Source organism: Phodopus roborovskii, unplaced genomic scaffold (assembly GCF_943737965.1).
Source record: "Phodopus roborovskii unplaced genomic scaffold, PHOROB, whole genome shotgun sequence".
Lineage (NCBI taxonomy): Eukaryota > Metazoa > Chordata > Mammalia > Rodentia > Cricetidae > Phodopus > Phodopus roborovskii.
The window spans coordinates 709,102-728,218 of record NW_026126599.1 but is presented as its reverse complement, the minus strand read 5'-3'; the positions used below and the strand labels follow the sequence as shown (position 1 = coordinate 728,218).

Genomic DNA, 19,117 nt, shown 5'->3' with positions numbered 1-19,117 from the left:
GAGCACCTGCCTAGAATCCCCCAGTGAGGGGCTGGGGTGTGGCTCAGTGGTAGAGCACCTGCCTAGAATCCCCCAGTGAGGGGCTGGGGTGTGGCTCAGTGGTAGAGCACCTGCCTAGAATCCCCCAGTAAGGGGCAGGGGTGTGGCTCAGTGGGAAAGCAGTGCCTACCATGCACAGGTTCCTGGACCCATGCCAAGGGCCATGAAAAAAAAATAGACAAATGCAAAAGCAAGTCCAATAAAAGTGAGACATCTGGACAAGACTGTTAGTTTCCTTCCCACATTCACATCATGATTGCAATAGCTCACTACTCACAATCTTCCAAGACATTGTCATCTGGAAAAACTAAGTACAAGGTACAAGGCATCCCTCTGTATTATTTCACAAAGCATAATCTGGTAGGAGATAGGGTGGCTGCATGGCTGCAATCACAGCACTGCGGTGGCTGGAACAAGGCATCAGAGGCATGAAGACCTGTTTTTTTTTAAATGATTTATTTTTATTTTATGTGCATCGTTATTTTGTCTGCATGTATGTCTGTGAAGGGTGTTCATGCAGTGGTGGCACACACCTTTAGTCCCAGCACTCAGGAGGCAGAGGCAGGTAGAACTCTTGAGTGCTAGGCTAGCCAGATCTACAGGGTATGTTCTGGGACAGCCAGGGCTACATAGAGAAACCCTGTCTGGGTGGGCGGGAAGAGTGTAGGATCCCCTGGAACTGAAATTACAGACAGTTATGAGCTGCCATGTGGGACCTGAGGATTGAACTCAGGTCCTCTGGAAGAACAGCAGTGCTCTTAACCACTGAGCCATCTCTACAACGCTAAGACCTGCCTTTAAAAAAAAATAAGAGAGGTGTGAGCAATAACTTAGTGGATAAGGGCACAAACATGAGGGCCTGAGTGTGAAACCCCAGTATCACATAAAAAAAATTGATATGAATTTTGTGCTGTAACCCCAAGGCTGAGGGAGACAGAGACAAAAGGATCCATGAGGCTTCCTGCCTGACAGCCTAGCTCCAGGTTCACTGAGAGACCCTCTCTTGAGGGAATTAGGTAGACAATGATAGATCAGGACTCTCTAAGATCTCCTCTGGCTTCTATGTGCACATGGAAGAGGGCACCTGTACACACATGCATGCATACACCACACACAACCTATTACATTAAAAAAGAAGACACTATGTAAAATATCATCTCATATAAAATTGGATTCATCTGTGAGGTACATAGTGCGATGTATTAAATACAGTGACCAAGTGTTACAGTGGGTAAGCCAGGATGACTGCAGCTTTCCACCATTTGCTATTCATCTTTTTGATGGCCACACTCAGGCTCTCCAGCCAGCCAGCCTCAGGGCTCTCGGGAGCACTCAGGTGGGACAGATGAAGGACAGAAATAATTCCACTTCGTTGCGGACAATAAGCTTGTTTGGGTGGATGTTGTCTGGCACAGCCAAGCTGGAGGTCATCTCCCATGCGTCCACAAAGGCCACTGGGAGACCAACAAAGGCAGCTCGGAGCAACCTGTTCACCTGGAGTGTGAGCCAGTCACTGCCATACACGGATTTGTAGCCAGTATTGGCCAGCTTGATAATCACCAGAGTACTGGGTTCCCGGTCCAGCAGGGCTTTCACAGCTTCCCGAATCCCTGCCAGTCTTCGAGCGAAGATGGATGGAGGGAAAGTGGTAAAGTGGGCTCCCATACCCAGGACCACCACCGTGTAGGGTCCTCCAGCCAGGCCATGCAGTTGTCTGGCCACGGAGTGCAGGGAGGCCACTGGGGTGGGATAAGAGCGCAGGGGCCAGCCGTGGGCCCTCCAGTGCAACACTGTCCCCCGAGCTGTGTCCACAATCATCAGGGGGCCTGCCTGATACGTGACATGTAGATCAACTGGCTTCAGGGCTGTTGGAAGGAGGAGAAAGGAAGAATTAACATAGGGGACCAGCAAGATGGCTCAGCCAGTAAGGGTGCTCACTGCCAGCTCCGATGACTGTGGACACAAAGGATTTACCCGCTGAGCTATTTGCTGTCCTCCACCCATTTTTCTTTAGCCTCTTTACACTGTGAGGAGGTCAACCACTTCTTTCTCTTGGGTTTTTTGTCAAATAGATATCAGGCTCTTGAGTCTCATTCCATTAAGTGTCCTTTAAAACACTGAGCTGGGTGTTGGTGCAAGCATTTAATCCCAGCACTCAGGAGATAGAGGTAGGCAGATCGCTGTGAGATCGAGGCCCCCCTGATCTACAAGAGCTAGTTCCAGGACAGTCTCCAAAGCCACAGAGAAACCCTGTCTCAGAAAACAAAACAAAACAAAACAAACAAACAAAGAAAAAACCACCCCACTAACTATGTTTCTCTGTTGCCTCAGATGTAACATGGATAAAAACAAACCTACTGTCTACACACACTGCTCTCTACTTCCTGACTCTCCCGAACCACACCCCAGTCAACTAATACCCTGAGAATGACTTCCAGATGTTTTTGTTGTCATTGTTTGTTTTTGCTTTGAGTCAAAGGTCATGTAGCCCAGGCTGGCCTCAACCTCATTTTGTAGCTAGGATGACTCTGCACTCCTTATCGTTCTGCTTGGACCTCCTGAGTGTCTTTTGTCTGTCTTTTCTTTGATTTTTTTAAAACATGCTTTCAGTACAAACATGAGAACCTGAGTTGGAGTCCCTAGAGCCCATAAAAAGTTAGGTGTGGTCATGTACGTTTGTAATCCTAGAGCTGGGCTGGGGGCTGGACCCTCAGTGTCCTAGTTCGCTTTTTGTCAACTTGGCACAACCTGGAGTTATCTGGGAAGAGAAATCTCAGTTGAGACAATTGCTCCATCAGTTTGGCCTGTAAGCACGGGCGGCTCCTCCAATGCAAGTGCTTCCTGGCTTTTCCATCGTGAGGCTTCAATGCCCTCCCCTCCTCACGGTCACTCACAGGGCACTCTGTCTCGCAAATACTCCCACCACTGCCGAAGCGTGGAATCCCCCATCATGTAGACGATGCGGCCAGCCAGGCAGTTCAGGATGCTGTCCACAGTGGGGAAAGAGCGGCTAGAGCAGAACGTTGAGTGCCATCTGTCCTGGTGATAGAAGCCAGAGGGCTTTGGAGACAGGTGGCCAGGGCGGCACGGGGGCCTTGAGGGCAAGGCTACAGGACAGAGAAAACCAGAGCAGATTGAATTAGAAAAAATATGAACATTTTATAAAACAACAGGCATTCTTTATATTTTTTGTAAATTAATTCTTTTTACATTTGTGTGTGTGTGTGTGTGTGTGTGTGTGTGTGTGTGTGTGTGTGAATGCCATGGCACACATGTGACAGTCAGAGGGCAGTGTTTGGAAACCAGTTCTTCGATTTCACTGTGTATGTCCCAGGGTTTGAACTCACGTCATCAGCCTTGGCAGCAAGCCCCTTTGCACACTGAGCCATGTCAATAATTCAGTATGGCATTCTTTTACATATTTTATATGTTGCATATCAGTGTACTCTTACAGTGCCTGTGAAATTCTATTATTGTGTGTGTGTGTGTGTGTGTGTGTGTGTGTGTGTGTGTGTGTGCTTGAGTGCACACGTGTTTGAAACAGTCTTGTGTAACTCATGATGGCCTTAAACTTCCTATGTAGATGGCCTTGACTTCCTAATTTTCCTGCCTTGACCTCCAGAGTGCTGGGACTACAGGTGTGAATGTTCACAATCAGGATGTAGCATTTTTATGTCTCCACTTATAGATGGTGACACTAGAATGTTAGTGATTTACCCTGCTCAAAAATAAGGATAATGGGCCAGGCATGATAACCCATGTCTTTGGGAGGCACAGGCAGAGGCAGAGGCAGATGTCTATGAAGTCAAGGTCTACATAGCAAGTTCCAGACTAGTCAAGGCTAAATAGTGAGGCACTGTCTCAAAACAAACTAATAGGCAAAAAGAACATAAATGGCTGGAGATGCAGCCATGTGTGTGGGATGCTTACCTAGTATGTTTGATGCTCTAGGGTCAAGTCTCATCACTGAATAAACCACTTCTGTCAGCTTCTGGCCTGTAACTCAGGAGGTGGAGGCAAATGATCAGAAATTGGAGATTGTGTCCACAAGATGGCTCAGTGGGTAAAGGCATTTGCTGGGCAAGCCTGGTGACTTGAGTTCAATTCCCCAGGACCCACATAAAGGTGGAAGGTGAGAACCGACTCTACAGAGTTTTCCCGTGACATCACACACACTCATCATGGCACATGAATACTCACATCCACAACATATACACACATATATAATAATCATAAATGGATAAGTGATTTTAAAAGACCACCATGATGTCTTTATCACCAAGCTTGATGGCTTGAGTTTGATCCTGGGACCCACATGATGGACGGGGAAAATTTATTTAGGCAGATTTTTCTCTGACCTCCACACCTTTGCTGTGCTCTGTATGGTTGCACACACACACACACACACACACACACACACACACACACACAGTGCTGTAAAAATATTATTTTCAATTAAAAATAGGTTCAAGTTCATTCCTGGCAACATAGCAGGTTCTTGTTACCCAAGATTCCATCAAAAGAAAAGCAGCAGGTATATTGGTACATGACTTTAATACCAGCCCTCAATAGGCAGAAGATGATGGATGTTTGTGAGTTCAATGCCAGACTTTAACACACACCATGTTCTAGGCCAGCTAAGGCTGAATTGTGAGACCCCATTTAAAGCAACAAAACAAAAGCTTCTCAGTACTGCAAAAACCCACTCAAAACTAACGATTGGAAGCAGTGTAAAGAAGAAATGATAATGAACCCCACCCAGACCTTGGCCACGTGCTGATTCATTCCTGGATTCAGTGCTTAGGCCCTGCTGACTCCATTACACATCAAGGGAGGTTGAAAGAGAGCCAAAAGGACACAGACTCAATGTTCAAGGTGAGCACTGAAAAGACCCACATGACCAGCGTTCAGCCTGTTCCTCCAAAGACAAAGCCCAAATCCCAAAAGGCTGCTTCAAAGTAGATAGAAGGTACCCAAAGTGAGTGGGGGTGGGGGGCGCTGCTGCTGGAAAGGATGGGAAGAAAACGGAGGCGCCATGGCTTGGGATGCAGATTGGCTGGTAGAGTACTTGCCTAATATTCATGTAACCCTGGGCCTGATTCTAAGTTTGAAGTCAATATTAGGTGAACCCACACTTGAACTTCTGATCCTCGTACTTCCAGTGCCCAAATAGGTATGCACCACACTGCCCAAGAGAAGCTGGATTTACCCTAAGTGTTCTTTTTTTAAATTTATGTGCATGCGTGTATGTCATCTGTGTGCCAATGCCAGCTGGACCCAGAAAAGTGTATTGAATTCACATAGTCTGAAGTCACAGACAGTTGTATGTGCCCAACATGAAGCGGGGCACTACACTCAGGTCTTCTGGAAGAGTAACAAGAGTTCTTAAGTCATCTCTCCAGCCCTTTGCTATCATATTCATTAGCCCAGACACTCTTAAGTTTAAAAGTTTGTCTTCAAGGAGGTGATGGATATATGTCTACTACATATTGTGGAGATGGCTTCAAGAGTTTATACTTGTAAATTCGAAATATTGTATATACTATATATTTATGGTTGTTTGTGTGTTTATTATAACCTTGATAAATAATTTTTCTTTCTTATCAAAGCATCCTGTGCCTTTCCCAAGCTAGGCAAGTACTCTACCATTAAGTCTTATCTGCAACCTATTTATTGAGTGGGTTTATAAACAGTTTTATGACAGACAGGGATAGGATTTGAACCCATAAGTATGCTGTTACAGCCCTAGTACTAACTACTGTACTACACTTCCCTGGAAGGAAAGAGGTTAAAGTTCTAGAATACAACCCATCTAAAGACTGGGGAGATGGCTCAGTGGATGATGTAAAAGCATGTGCAAGGATGAGGGCCTAAGTTCAACTCCTAGAACATGTGTAAACACTAGGTATGGAATGTCAGGAACACTAACACCTAGAGATGGCAGATCCCAGGGGCCTACTTTCCAGCCAGACTAGCTGAAACAACAAGCTCAATGAGAGACTTTGTCTCAAAAAAAAAAAAAAAAGAGGCTCTTTATTTATGTGACCCCATGTTACTGTTTTAGAACATTGACCTGCTAGCTGCTCTCTTCATGCATGTACCCAGAACCCTTCCTCCAGCCTGGGGCTGATGACTGGTGACAAGCCCCTTCTCTGGCAGGAGCCATAAATTAAGGGGGTCATGATCTATTGCAGCAATGGAATACCCAGATTAACATTCCTCCAGTATCAGGTATGAACCATAAACAAACTCATGGTTGTGGAAAAAATATCGTAAGGCACTATATAAAACAGACGCCAAATATCCAGACTGTACAAAAACAGAATACAAGTGCCAAACTAACAGAGGAACCAAAAGCCCTACCCTGTCTGGCTGGGACAATGGCTTGTGACCTCTGAGAAACTAGAGGCTCTAGAAAAGCTGGTTCAGGAACAGCTAAATGCTGGAAATACTGAATTTTTGTTATTAAAAAGAAATCTTGAAAATGGAGAATGCTTACAGACCTGAGAGCCATCAATAAAGCAATTCAGCCAATGGAATCTCTATATCCTGGAATGCCCTTTCCTTCTCTGATACCTAAAGAATGCCTATTATAGTTATTCATTTAAAAGATTGTTTCTTCACTATACCTTTACAAGAAAGGGATAAGGAAAAATATGCCTTCATGGTGCCTACTTAGAATTATTCTCAGCAGGTCAAGAGATATCAATGGAAGGTCTTGCCACAGAGAATGTTAAATAGCCCCACCCTGTGCCAATATTTTGTGCAAGAACCACTGGAAATAATTCGTAAACAGTTTCCACAATCTATAATTTACCACTGTATGGATGATACATTGTTAGCTGATTCTAAGGCAGAGGCATTAGAAAAAATGTTTGAGGAAGTAAAGGAAGTTTTACCCCACTGGGGTTTACAAATTGCACCCGAAAAAATACAAAAAGGAGATTCTATCAATATTTAGGATATAAATAGGTCTACTGAAAATTAGACCACAAAAAGTACAAGTCAGGAAGGATCGATATCAAACTCTTAATGATCTTCAAAACTTGCTAGGAGAGATTTCCCAGCTACAGACTATTATTGGAGTAGAAGGTCATGGTCTAAAAAATTGGAAAAAGACCCTAAAAGGGACTTAAATAGTCCAAGAATATTATCAGCTGATGCTGAGAAAGAATTAGAATGGATAGAAAAAGAGGACTAGAGGCACATGTGGACCATGTGGATCCAAAGCTAGACTGTATGCTGGTTATATTGCCATCTAGGGAATACCCTTCAGGGATTTTGATGGAGAGGGGAGATACCATATTAGAATGGATATTTCTACCACATAAACAGAATAAAAATTAAACACATATATAAAAATTCTGATTTGATTTTAAAAGGAAAATTAAGACTTTATCAACTGACAGAAATGGACCTAGCAGAAATCATAGTACCTTTAACTAATGAGGAAATTTCCTCCTTATGGAAAGATAATGGATATTGGCAATGAGCTTGCAGTAACTTTTTGGGGTTGATTAGCAACAATTATCCCAAAAGTGAGAGAATAAAATGTTGAAAGGAAAACACCAATCTCTGGAGTCCCTACATTCTACACTGATGCAAACAAATCAGGTAAGGCAGGATATAAATCTAAAGTGGTTCAAAGCCCTTGTAACTCTGTACAAAGGGCAGAAATGCATGCCGTTCTCATGGTTCTCATGGTACTTATGGATTTTTACGGAACCTCTTAATCTAGTTACCAACTTTCAATATGCAGAGAGAGTTGTCTTACACTTTGAAACTGCTGAATTTATTTCTGATGATACAGAATTAATTTAATTGTTTATACAATTACAAGAAATAATCAGGAATAGGACTCATACTATATATAACACACATCAGATCCCATAAGGGTCTGTCAGGTCCTCTAGCACAAGGCAATGATGAAATTGATTGTTTATTAATAGGAAGTGTGCTGGAGGCTTCAAAATTGTGTAAAAGAAAACATCATGTGAATAGCAAAGGGTTAAAAAAAGGATGTTTCCATCACTTGGCAACAAGCTAAGGAAATAGTAGAAAAATGCCCTACTTGTTCCTTCTATAACCAAACGCCTTTACCAGAAGGTAGTAACCCTAAAGGTATACACAGAAATGAAATTTGGCAAATGCATGTGTTTCACTTTGCAGAATTTGTAAAATTAAAATATGTGTACTATACAACAGACATGATTTCAGGATTTCAATGGGCAGCTGCTCTGAGCTCTGAAAGGGCTGATTCTGTATTACACACCCATAAGAGGTAATGCCTATTATGGGTATCCCTGCACAAATAAAAACTGACAATACACCAGCATATGTCCTCCAGTAAATTACAACAGTTTTTTTTTTTTTAAAAAAATATAACATAAAGCATATTACTGGTACACCACAGAATCCTACAGAACAAGCAGTAGTTGAGAGATCTAATCGCACTTTAAAGGAAATGCTCTATTACATGCAGGGGAAACCAAGACCCCCAAACACAAATTACATAATGCTTTACTAAAATTAAACTTTCTTAATGCTAATGAGAAAGGAAAAACAGCCACAGAAAGAACTGGACAATAGAAAAAAAAAATTCTGAGTTAAATCAGCCAGTGTAGTTCAAGGATGTTTTGACCTCAGTATAGAATCCAGGATATGTGTTACATTGGGGTAGGTGTTTTGCATTTGTTTCTACAGGAGAAGAAAAGCTTTGGATACCATCAAAATGGATCAAGATCTGATTTGAACAGGAGAAACCTCTGGAAGAGGAGAAATGATAGGTCATCCACCAAGGTGTGTCCCATGAGTTGTATGGAGACCTCACAAAGGCAGGGGGAGTGTTCTGTTTTTGTCATTACAGGAAAACAGAAAACATCCATCTTCAAGAAGCAAAAGACATTGGATGTGTAGATGCCTAAAGAAGAAAGAATAGCTATCCAGGAAGAACCAAACAAAGAAGAATCTGACTTATGGTACCAATATCTATTTTGGTGAAAGCTTTCTATACAAAAGTCTTTACCTTCTTACTTCCTAGTATTCTGCTAGTCCCAATTCATGTAAAACCAATGCTGGCTTTGGAGTTGGATTTGGCTTTCCTTCTCTAAATTAAAGTATGTTGTTAAAATAAAATTCAGAGTTTCTGTCTTATATCAAGAAACCAATTGGTGTAAGACAGAAGAAAACAAAATCTAGCGACTATCATTTGCCTAAACTCTGTTATCCTTCTAAAATCCTAATTTCCCTCATACTCATTTTCATCCTTATTATTACCTTTCCCATTATGCATACCTATAAAAGGTGAACTTTCTATGTTGATATTAATGTTTAAGTCCTTCATAATAAACAATAATATTTCCTAACAGCAATCATTGAAATCTCCGGAAAGAAGATGGGGCCTCACTTCATCAATTCAACTTGATTTAACTTGTTGTCTCTGAACTAGTAATCACAACCCTAAGACCAGTTTAGGACTAATACTGCTATAGACAATTCCAGACTAGCTAGCTGTGATGGTGCACTTTCTTATAACACTCTGGCCAGAGCTTCAGATAAGAACTGCAGTCAAGCATCTCCTGCCACCCAGACTAGCTCCAAATGTTACAGCCAGTCCTTTCTGTTGCTTTACTTTTTCTTACAGGATCCCATAGAGTCCCTATTGCTCCATTTCAGCAGGAAGTAACTCTTAGAAATACAACACCCCCTTTCCCTACAGTTGGCATTAAGGGTGTTTTGTTTTCTCTCTCATCCCTGAAAAAGGGATAATATCACCTGCTTAGGGTTGGTTTTAAGTTGTGTAGGGTTTGGTATGGAAGGTGATGGTTAGATGTGGGTATCTCTTTTAGATAAGTTTAGGGGTATGGATGTGAAGGGCATGGTTAGGATGGCTATAGGTAGATTAATATATCTTCTTGTGAAGTAATTTTAGCAACTATTAGCTATAGATAACTTAAATTGTTTGTTTCTTGGAGGTTGACTGAATAGGGTCTTCTTTATGTTTATGATGTTTTGCATACAAATATAAAACTATATAATTTTTTATATTGATACAACTTACGATATTTTATCATATTGCACTTTACAGTTTTACCTGTAGTCAAGACATTTCAGTTCTAGCTCTGTTATTGAGATTTATGTGTACATATATTTACATTTTTTGAAGTCATTATCCTTGCTAAATTATTTTGGGAAGCTTCAGCCATTGGGCAACTGTGTTTCTGAGAATTACAGATTATATTTACCCATACTTCTTATACCTATGAGGTTAGTCAGACATAGATATTTGATCTTCAAACAATTCAAAGACCTGGAGAATATGGCATTTAAATGTTTAGTAGGACCCTGATGACTTGAGACACAATTGCACCCGACAGCACTGAGCTATTCCTGAAAGTATGTTGGGCAATAATGACACTCCATCTGGAATTCATTTTCTTCTCAGCTACTGGCCTCTTGGGCAAAGAAATACCCCTATATCGACCGCTGACATTGGACATGCTGTCCTAACTGAGCTTTCAGGAGATAAACTTAAAAAAAACTTCTCAACCCTGTCAAGTATGGGTAAGACAGTTTTTCCATTTCCCTGATTCTGAGATGGTCCATCTGATTCTTTAGGCCTTAGCCAAAGTTGGTTGCCCTGACATTGCTGTGTGACCTTGTCCAGGTAGCCTGCTATTTCTTGCACCTTTAGAAGTCACATACTTGCACTTCCAGCCTACCCTGGTATTGTTATTTTCCTACTCAGGTCTCTGATGAAGTTGAAGACTAGACAGTCATAACAATAACCTCTCTTATCTTAGATAGACAAGATTTAGACCTTCCAGATTAGGACTGCTATTAGAGTTATCTCTGTCATGCCTTTACCCTGATACTGGGCATGTAGTATATATCTATTGCTCAATGTTGCTTTTGCTGATAGTAGATTTTAATTAGTGTAGGTTTACCTTTCCTTTTTCCTGGAGTATACTTGACATTTGTTATCATTGTATGTAATTTTTGCACCAGGCTTAAAGCCTTCTTCTTTAGACTAAAAGGGGAATTGTAGGCATTTAGTCTGTGGACCTGTAATGGTGGCCACATCCTTTGGGTGTGGCTTCAGAAGGATGGAAGCAGAAAGAGAGGAGCTTGAAGCATGGCTTTCCTTTGCATGCTCTTTCTGGTGGATCCAGTAGGAAGAGCGAGAAAGGCTCCAGCTCTTCTCTGTACTTTTCTGTAATTGTCCCCAATAAACACCCATTTATCATTTATCTTGGGTCTAGTGATATAATTACTTCCTTGCCTTCACTTCACCGGGGAGGAGAGAGACAGAGAGAGAGAGAGAGAGAGAGAGAGAGAGAGAGAGAGAGAGAGAGAGAGAGAGAATGTTTTCATGTGGACTCTCAAGTACCACCCTGAACCCAGCTGCTAAGGAGAACCCTACAGATCTTTCTTGCTTCCCCTTCAGTCCCACCTTTGAGTTGGGCATACGATGGATCCAGGAGTCTCTTACTTCTTGGAGGAAGGCATCAATGCCTTCAATTTTTTTTCCTTTCTGATGGAGTACCAAGAGAGAGACTGGGTGCTTGGTTGGCCAGGGCCACTCAGTGGGTCACTATGAAAATACGGCCCTGAGAATCTCTATGGACAAAAATATATGCACTGGCCCTCCCTTGCTTGCTGGCTCCCTCCTGCTTGAGCTCAGTCCATCACCTACCCAGCTACCCTTGGGCTGGCAGGATCCCAATTTTTCCCTCTCTAATCACTATCAGTTAACAAATCACTGCCAGCTGAAACTCCTGGAAAAATAACATAATACTACTTAAAGTAGAGCAATTGGGGAGAACATCATGAACTCTGCCTGGTTTCATATACTTCTACACAGGAGAGTGACTCCACACCCATACCACACACACACACACACACAAACACACACACACACTCACATACACACTCACACACATGCCCATACACCACACACACAGATACACACACACAACTACACACACATACACCACACACACCCATATACCATACACACACACACACACTCATATACACACACATGCCAATATACCATAGTCACACACACATACATGCCCACACACCACACACTCAGAAACACACACACACACACACATTTACAGCCACATACACCACACACCACATACATGCCCGTACACCATACATGCATATAGCCCACATGCACATTTATATACACATATACATAGTCACATACACCACACACACACACACACACACACACACACACCTACACAACTATTCACACACACCTACAGAGATACACACACACGCCAAATCAAAAAGTCCACAACCCATCTCAGCTGATGACTACCCCACCCCCATATTCCAGCCCCACTCACCCACATCACCCATGTTCCCTGTGGCTGCTGGTGTCACCAGGATTGGAGATATGCCTGAAGGGAGTGGCTGGTCAGTCACAGGCCTGAAGAAACACTGAGTGTGAACTTTGAGGGAGGTTTGACTGACTAATCCTAGGCCACTACAATACGGTGAGCACTGGCAGGGTGACTGTAATTGTTAGGAGGAATCCACACAGAAGAGAACAATCTTATCAGTTCACTACTAGTCAAGATAGCAAAGGGACCACGTAGTTCTCTCTCATAATAAACAGAAGTCCACAGAAAGAAAACACAATTTTCCTCACACTGGAGTCTACAATATTGTTGTTATTACTGGTGTTAAACCAATACTCAGTCACTAGGGAATACAGGCCAGTCCCATCCCCACCCCATCACCACCTCTAGCTTTTTTCACAAAGGGTATAATTAATGCTCATTCACCCCCAGACTGGACTTGTATTCATGATGCAGCCAAGAGTACCCTTGAACCCTGAGTTTTGCCTCCTTTACAAGGTCACCATCAACCACATCAGGAATGCAAGGTCATTCTGAGCTGCAGAGATCTCTAAATAATGAGGACAGGGAGGTGACTCAGCAGGTAAAGGTTCTTGCTGCCAAACCTAACAAATTGAGGTTGATACTTGGTCCCAGGTATCAAAGACAGAGAGAGAACTGACTGCCTGAAATTGTCTTCTGAATTCCACAGAGCTAAGGTTAGGACTGGGACACGTTCAATATTCTATTTCTTACCCAGCCAGCAGTTGTTCATCACGTGGTGTGGTCACCTTCAGGTAACTTCCACTCGAATGACCAACTAAAGCATTGCAGGGCAAAGTAGAGGGTTGAGCACAGAACCAGACCTCCCTAGAGACCGCATCTGTGTACTGGCAGGTGGGCCCTTTGCCTCCAGTTGACTGGGGATCCACATTGCAGATAACAGTCTCTTGAGTGCCATCCCTTCCTCGGAAATACCCTCTAAAGTCAACAGTGGCTCGTTTTTCTCTCCAGACCCTCTGCAGGACCCCAACTGCCTCACTGGAGTGGACCAGCCTCACTTGCACCTGGGCCCATCCAGCCCAGAGCAGGGGGAAGGACAAGAGGTAGGTGCCATTCTCCAGATCCTTCACTTCCCCTGGGGCTCCTGCTTTCAATTCTGGGCCCAGGAGCTTTGCCCGAAACAGATCTCCACCATGAGTCTTGGGCCTACCCTGATGATCCCTAGCCACAAGGATGGCCTCTAGGTAACTTCCCAGAGTGTATGTGGCCTGAGAAGGATTCTTCAAGTGGTAGGTGGAGGTTTTGGGGCTGGTAGAGGCCAGAAAGTCAACCCTATTTCCACCAGTTGGAGGCCAGTATAGAAGGCTGGTCAGGCTAGTTAGTTCTTGAGGGAGACGGTCCCAGTTGATGGTCTCAGAGGCATATTCAGAGACAGGATGGGGTGGTGGGAGCCAATGGTTCATGGGTTCCAGCCAAGACATCATGAGACAGATCACCTGTGAATAAAAGAGGAATGTGCTAGTGTGTTGTGTGTATCACATTTCTTTCCTGGAAGGAAGCATTCCATTTGAAAGAAACAACTCAGGACTGGGGTGATACTGTTAGTTGAATTTCTGGGGAGTCCATACAGCGCTCCTGGACGGCCTTCCAGTCACCAAGAGAGGAGACATGAAAGGGAGACCAGAAAAACCATGAGTCTATTTTCCGGGAGGCAGTTTAAATACCCTGTGGTTTTGAGTATCTCTGGGGGAGGGGGCTTGGGTGGAACTTCCACCATAACCTTCCAGATTCTTTGTGTATATGGATGCCAGGGCATAAGGTGAAGCTTCCACTGTATCATCGGGCCTGAGATATTCACCAAACATTTATAATTAATAAATCTCTTAGTGGTAATTTAGGAAGCGGCTAACAGAACAGAGCTGATCAGGGTCCCATCAAAAAACTTTGGAGATGGTTCCCTGAGACTAAACTCAGGTTTTCAGGCTTGGCAGCAAACATCTTCACCCCTGAGCCAGCCACCTCACCAAGCCCTGAGATTTTTGTTTTATTTGTCTCAAACTCTCAGAGATTCACTTGCCTCTGTCTCCCAAGAGCTGGGACTAAAGCCATGTGTCGGTATGCCCAATCCTGCCACACCAGCCCCAGTAGATTCTGTGTGACAAGTTCCACAGACTGAGCAAAAACTTCAAAAGAAGGAGGCCTCCTGGAACCACTTGTGGAACTCTTGCCCAGAGCAAAATATTGAGCTGTGGTTCTCATGGCGATTTCTGTTTGATCTTCTATTTTCTTTTCATATTTACAAGATGTTTCTGATAGCTTAGGCTGATATTTTAAGTGAGAGAAATAGATAAGAAAACACCCCTTGAGATGGGGGGGTCACTAATCATGACCTTATCTCTAGGAAAACCAGCACTTTATAAATCATTTACATAAGTACAGCATAGTATTATGATAAAAACTTTCCCAATATAACACTTCATTTGGCTATACATGTTTCATCGGTAGTGGGCTTAAGTGTTTGGTAAAGAAAGCTTTTAATAAAGAAGAATTAAAATAGTTTAAATTTATATTTTGAAGATTCACAAGAACTAGGTAATAGATGTTAAACAATACTGACCATAAAAATTTATTAACCTTATCTTGCAAATATGTCGTTAGCCTTGGATGATTGAGTCTGTGCTTTACTGTGCCACGTGACAATGATGTTATCTGTTCTATCTGTGATTGCTTCACTGAACACATCTTCTGAGAAAATTAATATCTGTTTCATTATGTATAAAAATCATTGCCTGAAAGCTGCAAAATATTTGTCACCGCCAAATCCGTTCCCACCTAGCCTTCGAAGACCCTCGTCCCAGGGATTCCCATACCTGACTGGGATGGTCCATGGCACAATACTCTATTTCTTTTTGTTAATATTTATTTTCATTTATGTGTATATGTGTATATGTCACGCATGTGAAAGGGCCTATGGAGGTCAGAATTGGGTGTCAGATCTTTTGGAACTGGAATTACAGGCATTGTGCACCACTAAAATGGGTGCTGGTAACTGGACTCAGGTCTTCTGAAAGAACAGCAAGCAGTTTAAGTCACGGAGCTCTCTCTAGCCTTCCATTACCCCGTTTTTTGTTTTGTTTTGTTTTTTTTTAAGATTATTTGTTTGTTAGGTATACAGCATTCTGTCTGTATGCGCACCCTCAGGCCTGAAGAGGGCACCCTATCTCATTACAGAAGGTTGTGAGCCACCATGTGGTTGCTGGGAATTGAACTCAGGACCTCTGTAAGAGCAGTCGATGCTCTTAACCTCTGAGCCATCTCTGTAGGCCCCCATTACCCTCTTTTGTATTACTCTTCCAATTCCAGTTGATCCTTCTTATCATCTCAAATATCTTCCTTTTACTTTCCTGTGCACATGTGCATGCACGCGTGTGCACACACAGGCTTGGGCACTCGGGAGCATGCTTGTGTGCCTAATTAGTTTAATTGAGATAACTTAAAAGTGCATAGACAACTTCCCAGTGTGTCCACCACTGAAGGAAATCTCTTCCTCTCCTCACAGCATCCATTAACAGCCAGTATATCCAGGGAGAAAAAAGCCCTCCTGAGCTGCTCTCCAGTAATTACTTCATGTCTGCCCCCCCCCAGCCTTTGGGTGTTTTGGAGACACATCACAGGACTTGGCAAGGAGTTTGTTCCATAGGTCAGCCTCCAACTCATAATTCCATTCCCTTTCTCTGCCTCCCAGATGCTGGACTCCTCAAGGTGAGCCACCATCTCTGGCTTGCCTGGGTTACAGTCACATAGGTATGTGTCTTTGGTCTCCTTGGACTTTAGATGTATGTCACAGCTTAACTCCTTTCAGTGAGTGTAAAGGTTGAAGGGAGGGCCAAAAACTCTGCCCTTTCACACAACACAAAGTTGCTATGGAAATGAAATCACTGTCATCTTTAGAAAGAAGGAATTCATAAGGAAATCTATATTTCCATGCCACACCCCACCCCCAAAAAATAACTTCTTACTGCTTAAATATCAACAATACCCTACGAGTTAAAATTCCAATTGCAACATACAAACAGGAGAAACATTCCCCCAAACAATCTTGGCTTTTTCTCATAAACGACTTCGAAGAAGAAACACAGGGTCATCCTGAACCCTTCTTTCTTGCTTTTGCTCCAGGAAGGGTTTTAATTTCTTTCTGATTCACTGTGTCAGTTTCGTCCATGCGTACAATGCATATGGATCATATTCACCCCTATGATTGTCTATTGTCATCCACTTACACTGGCCCCTTCACCCTGCCCCCCCCCGTCCTGTGTGTGTGTGTGTGTGTGCGCGTGCGTGTGTGTATGTGTGTGAGTGAGTGAGTGTGCGCACGCGTGCGTGCATGCGTGTGTGTGTGTGTGTGTGTGTGTACAAGACTTTTTCTGTTCCCTGACTTTTCACACCCCCAGGCTAAAAGCAGAACCAGACACCAAAAGACTTCTTTCTCTTAAACTGGGAGGGAGAGAACAACATCTTCTAAAGTCAAAAGAACGGAGAGCTTGAATTGCTGACGTGGAACACAGCCATTGCCATCATCTTCATCAGACCAGCTGTAATGACAGGCGTGAGGGCCTCAGCAAGGGCCAGTCAGTCTGTGGACTTTTGCTTGTGGAAGAGGGTTTGGGGAGAGTGAAAAATGCATGTGGAATTCAGCTGCCCCCATCCTGAACCTTTCCCAGGAATCTGCAGTTCTGCTCCAGCTTCTTGTGGTGTCTGAAGGTGCTGGAGCATGCAGAAGGCGAAAGCTAACGGCAGGGAGAACTCCATTTATACAGCCGTAGAGCCGATTTGTTGATGTGGCTGGGGGTAACTTGTGCTCCTTAAGTAAGCCCGATAAACCCACTTATTCAGCAAGCTAGACTTAGGTAGAATTGTTCTTCTGTCTGCTGTTGCTGCCCTATCTAAAGGAAGCAAAATTTGCTCATTTCTTCCATATACTGGCTTATGTTTTTTCTCCTTAGGGACTTACCTAAAAAAAACTTCTGAGTTTAGATTGCCTGATGGACTCCAACATGCAACCTGCTCACACTCCTTCTTAGAAAGATGTTCTCCCCTGCAGCTGATGCTCCCAGATCTCTCAGGAACAGATGGAGGACAAATGAGAGCTTCCCTCTATCCACGCTCCAAGATTAAAGCATTTGACCAACCCCAACACAGAGAAGCAGTAATGGAGCCAACAAGAGGCAAGGAAAGTACTTACCAAAACCAGAAAGACTAACCCCATAGTCAGAATCCTGTAGCCCTTCAAGTGCCCCATGAATAGATCCATTCCACCTAGACGCTTGTTGCATTATAAATACAAATCCAGGTATCTCACACAGCATCAGGTCCTACCATCACAAAGTAGCTGATTCACTGTGTTTACAATTTCCTTCAAAACTGTCACCTAAGATATGTATTCACTGTAAAATAGAGGAGTACGGCAAAAGCAGCAGCATGCGCCGTAGGACCGGAGGTCCAGCTGGCTGGATTACATAGGTGCCAAGGCAGAAGTCAGGTGGAAAAACAGGCTCTTTATTCACATATGTACTTCTGTGTGGGAAGACTCCTGGCACACAGTGAACCAGCAGGAAGTTGTGCCCAGTCGAGTGTCCTCCCGCTATAGGTACTCCGAGGGAGCAAAATGAAGACCTAACTTTTACATTTCTCCCTGGAGTCTCTAGTATAGTACCTGCTTTAGGAATAAGCAGTGAGGAAGGAATGGGGAGTCTGTTTCCAGGTGCAAACCCCGCCAATAGGCTGGGAGAGATGGAGTTATTGGGAGCAGTACCAGTCGATAGGCTGGGAGAGATGGAGTTATTGGGAACAGCACCAGCCAATAGGCTGGGAACGATGAAGTTATTGGGAGCAGCGGCAGCCAATGGCTGGGAGAGATGGAGTTATTGGGAGCAATGCCCACATTTCGAGTTTGTTGTATAGCATGCAGATTGTGGAGCGGTTAGTGGGGAGGCAAGGTAAGCTGAACAGCCACAGCCCAAGAAGTCATTCCTTCTACTGGAATGGGCTTTCAGAAAGACAGAGACAGAGATACAGAGATACAGAGATACAGACAGACAGACACACACACATACACACACACACACACACACACAGAGAGAGAGAGAGAGAGAGGTGGGAGTGTTCTGGCTGAACTACACCAGGTCTGGCTCCAGAGTGCTAGCACTTAGCCCTAATTCATCTTTTATTTAGCAGACACTTTTGTTTCTCTTGTTACCCTCTATGTGAATCTTGCTTGAGAGTTTCCCAAGGATACAATGCCCATGCAAAACTTCGTCGGGGTGGGGTGGGGTGGGGGTGGGGACGGACAACCCAGACAACTGTGGTACCTCCTGAATCGAGAACTTGCACTTGGTATGGTCCCTGTGGAAGCTTAGTCACATGGACATCAACTGGAAAGGAACAAAAGAGGCCCTGAGTGAAGGAAAGTGGTTCGGAACTTAGAGACAGATCCACCCTGCAGCCAAGAAAGGCTAAAGTCATTCTTAAGGTGCCTCAGAGTCTTCATTCATGTACCCACACCGCAGCAGAGACAAAGAGACAGAGACAGAGCTACAGAGACAGCTACAGAGAGAAAGAGCAAGCCAAGGCTGCTCTGATTAGGGGCTAGAATGTCACATCGAGTTTGATGCAGTTTGAAAGAATAGGAAATGTCTGTATGTGTCCAGAAATGGGATGAG

General features: G+C 43.6%; 1 protein-coding gene across 1 annotated transcript; it reads right to left on the bottom strand.

The window, feature by feature from the left end:
* Nucleotides 1-1,281: 1,281 nt before the first annotated feature.
* LOC127237158 (NXPE family member 3) lies at nt 1,282-17,697 on the bottom strand. Its single transcript, XM_051205243.1, has 5 exons — nt 17,641-17,697; nt 13,152-13,894; nt 12,402-12,484; nt 2,934-3,146; nt 1,282-1,904 (listed from the first exon to the last, which is right to left on the bottom strand). Exons 1-5 carry the CDS (start codon nt 17,695-17,697, stop codon nt 1,372-1,374), a joined length of 1,629 nt encoding a protein of 542 aa, XP_051061200.1. The 3' UTR covers nt 1,282-1,371.
* Nucleotides 17,698-19,117: the final 1,420 nt, after the last annotated feature.

Coding starts and splice junctions, on each gene's coding strand:
- LOC127237158 (XM_051205243.1), bottom strand. CDS start 17,697: ATGGGGCACTTGAAGGGCTACAGGATTCTGACTATGGGGTTAGTCTTT. Junction 12,485..13,151: donor GATGAACAACTGCTGGCTGG/GTAAGAAATAGA, acceptor GTGTTTCTTCAG/GCCTGTGACTGACCAGCCAC. Junction 1,905..2,933: donor TTTGCGAGACAGAGTGCCCT/GTGAGTGACCGT, acceptor TCCTTCCAACAG/CCCTGAAGCCAGTTGATCTA.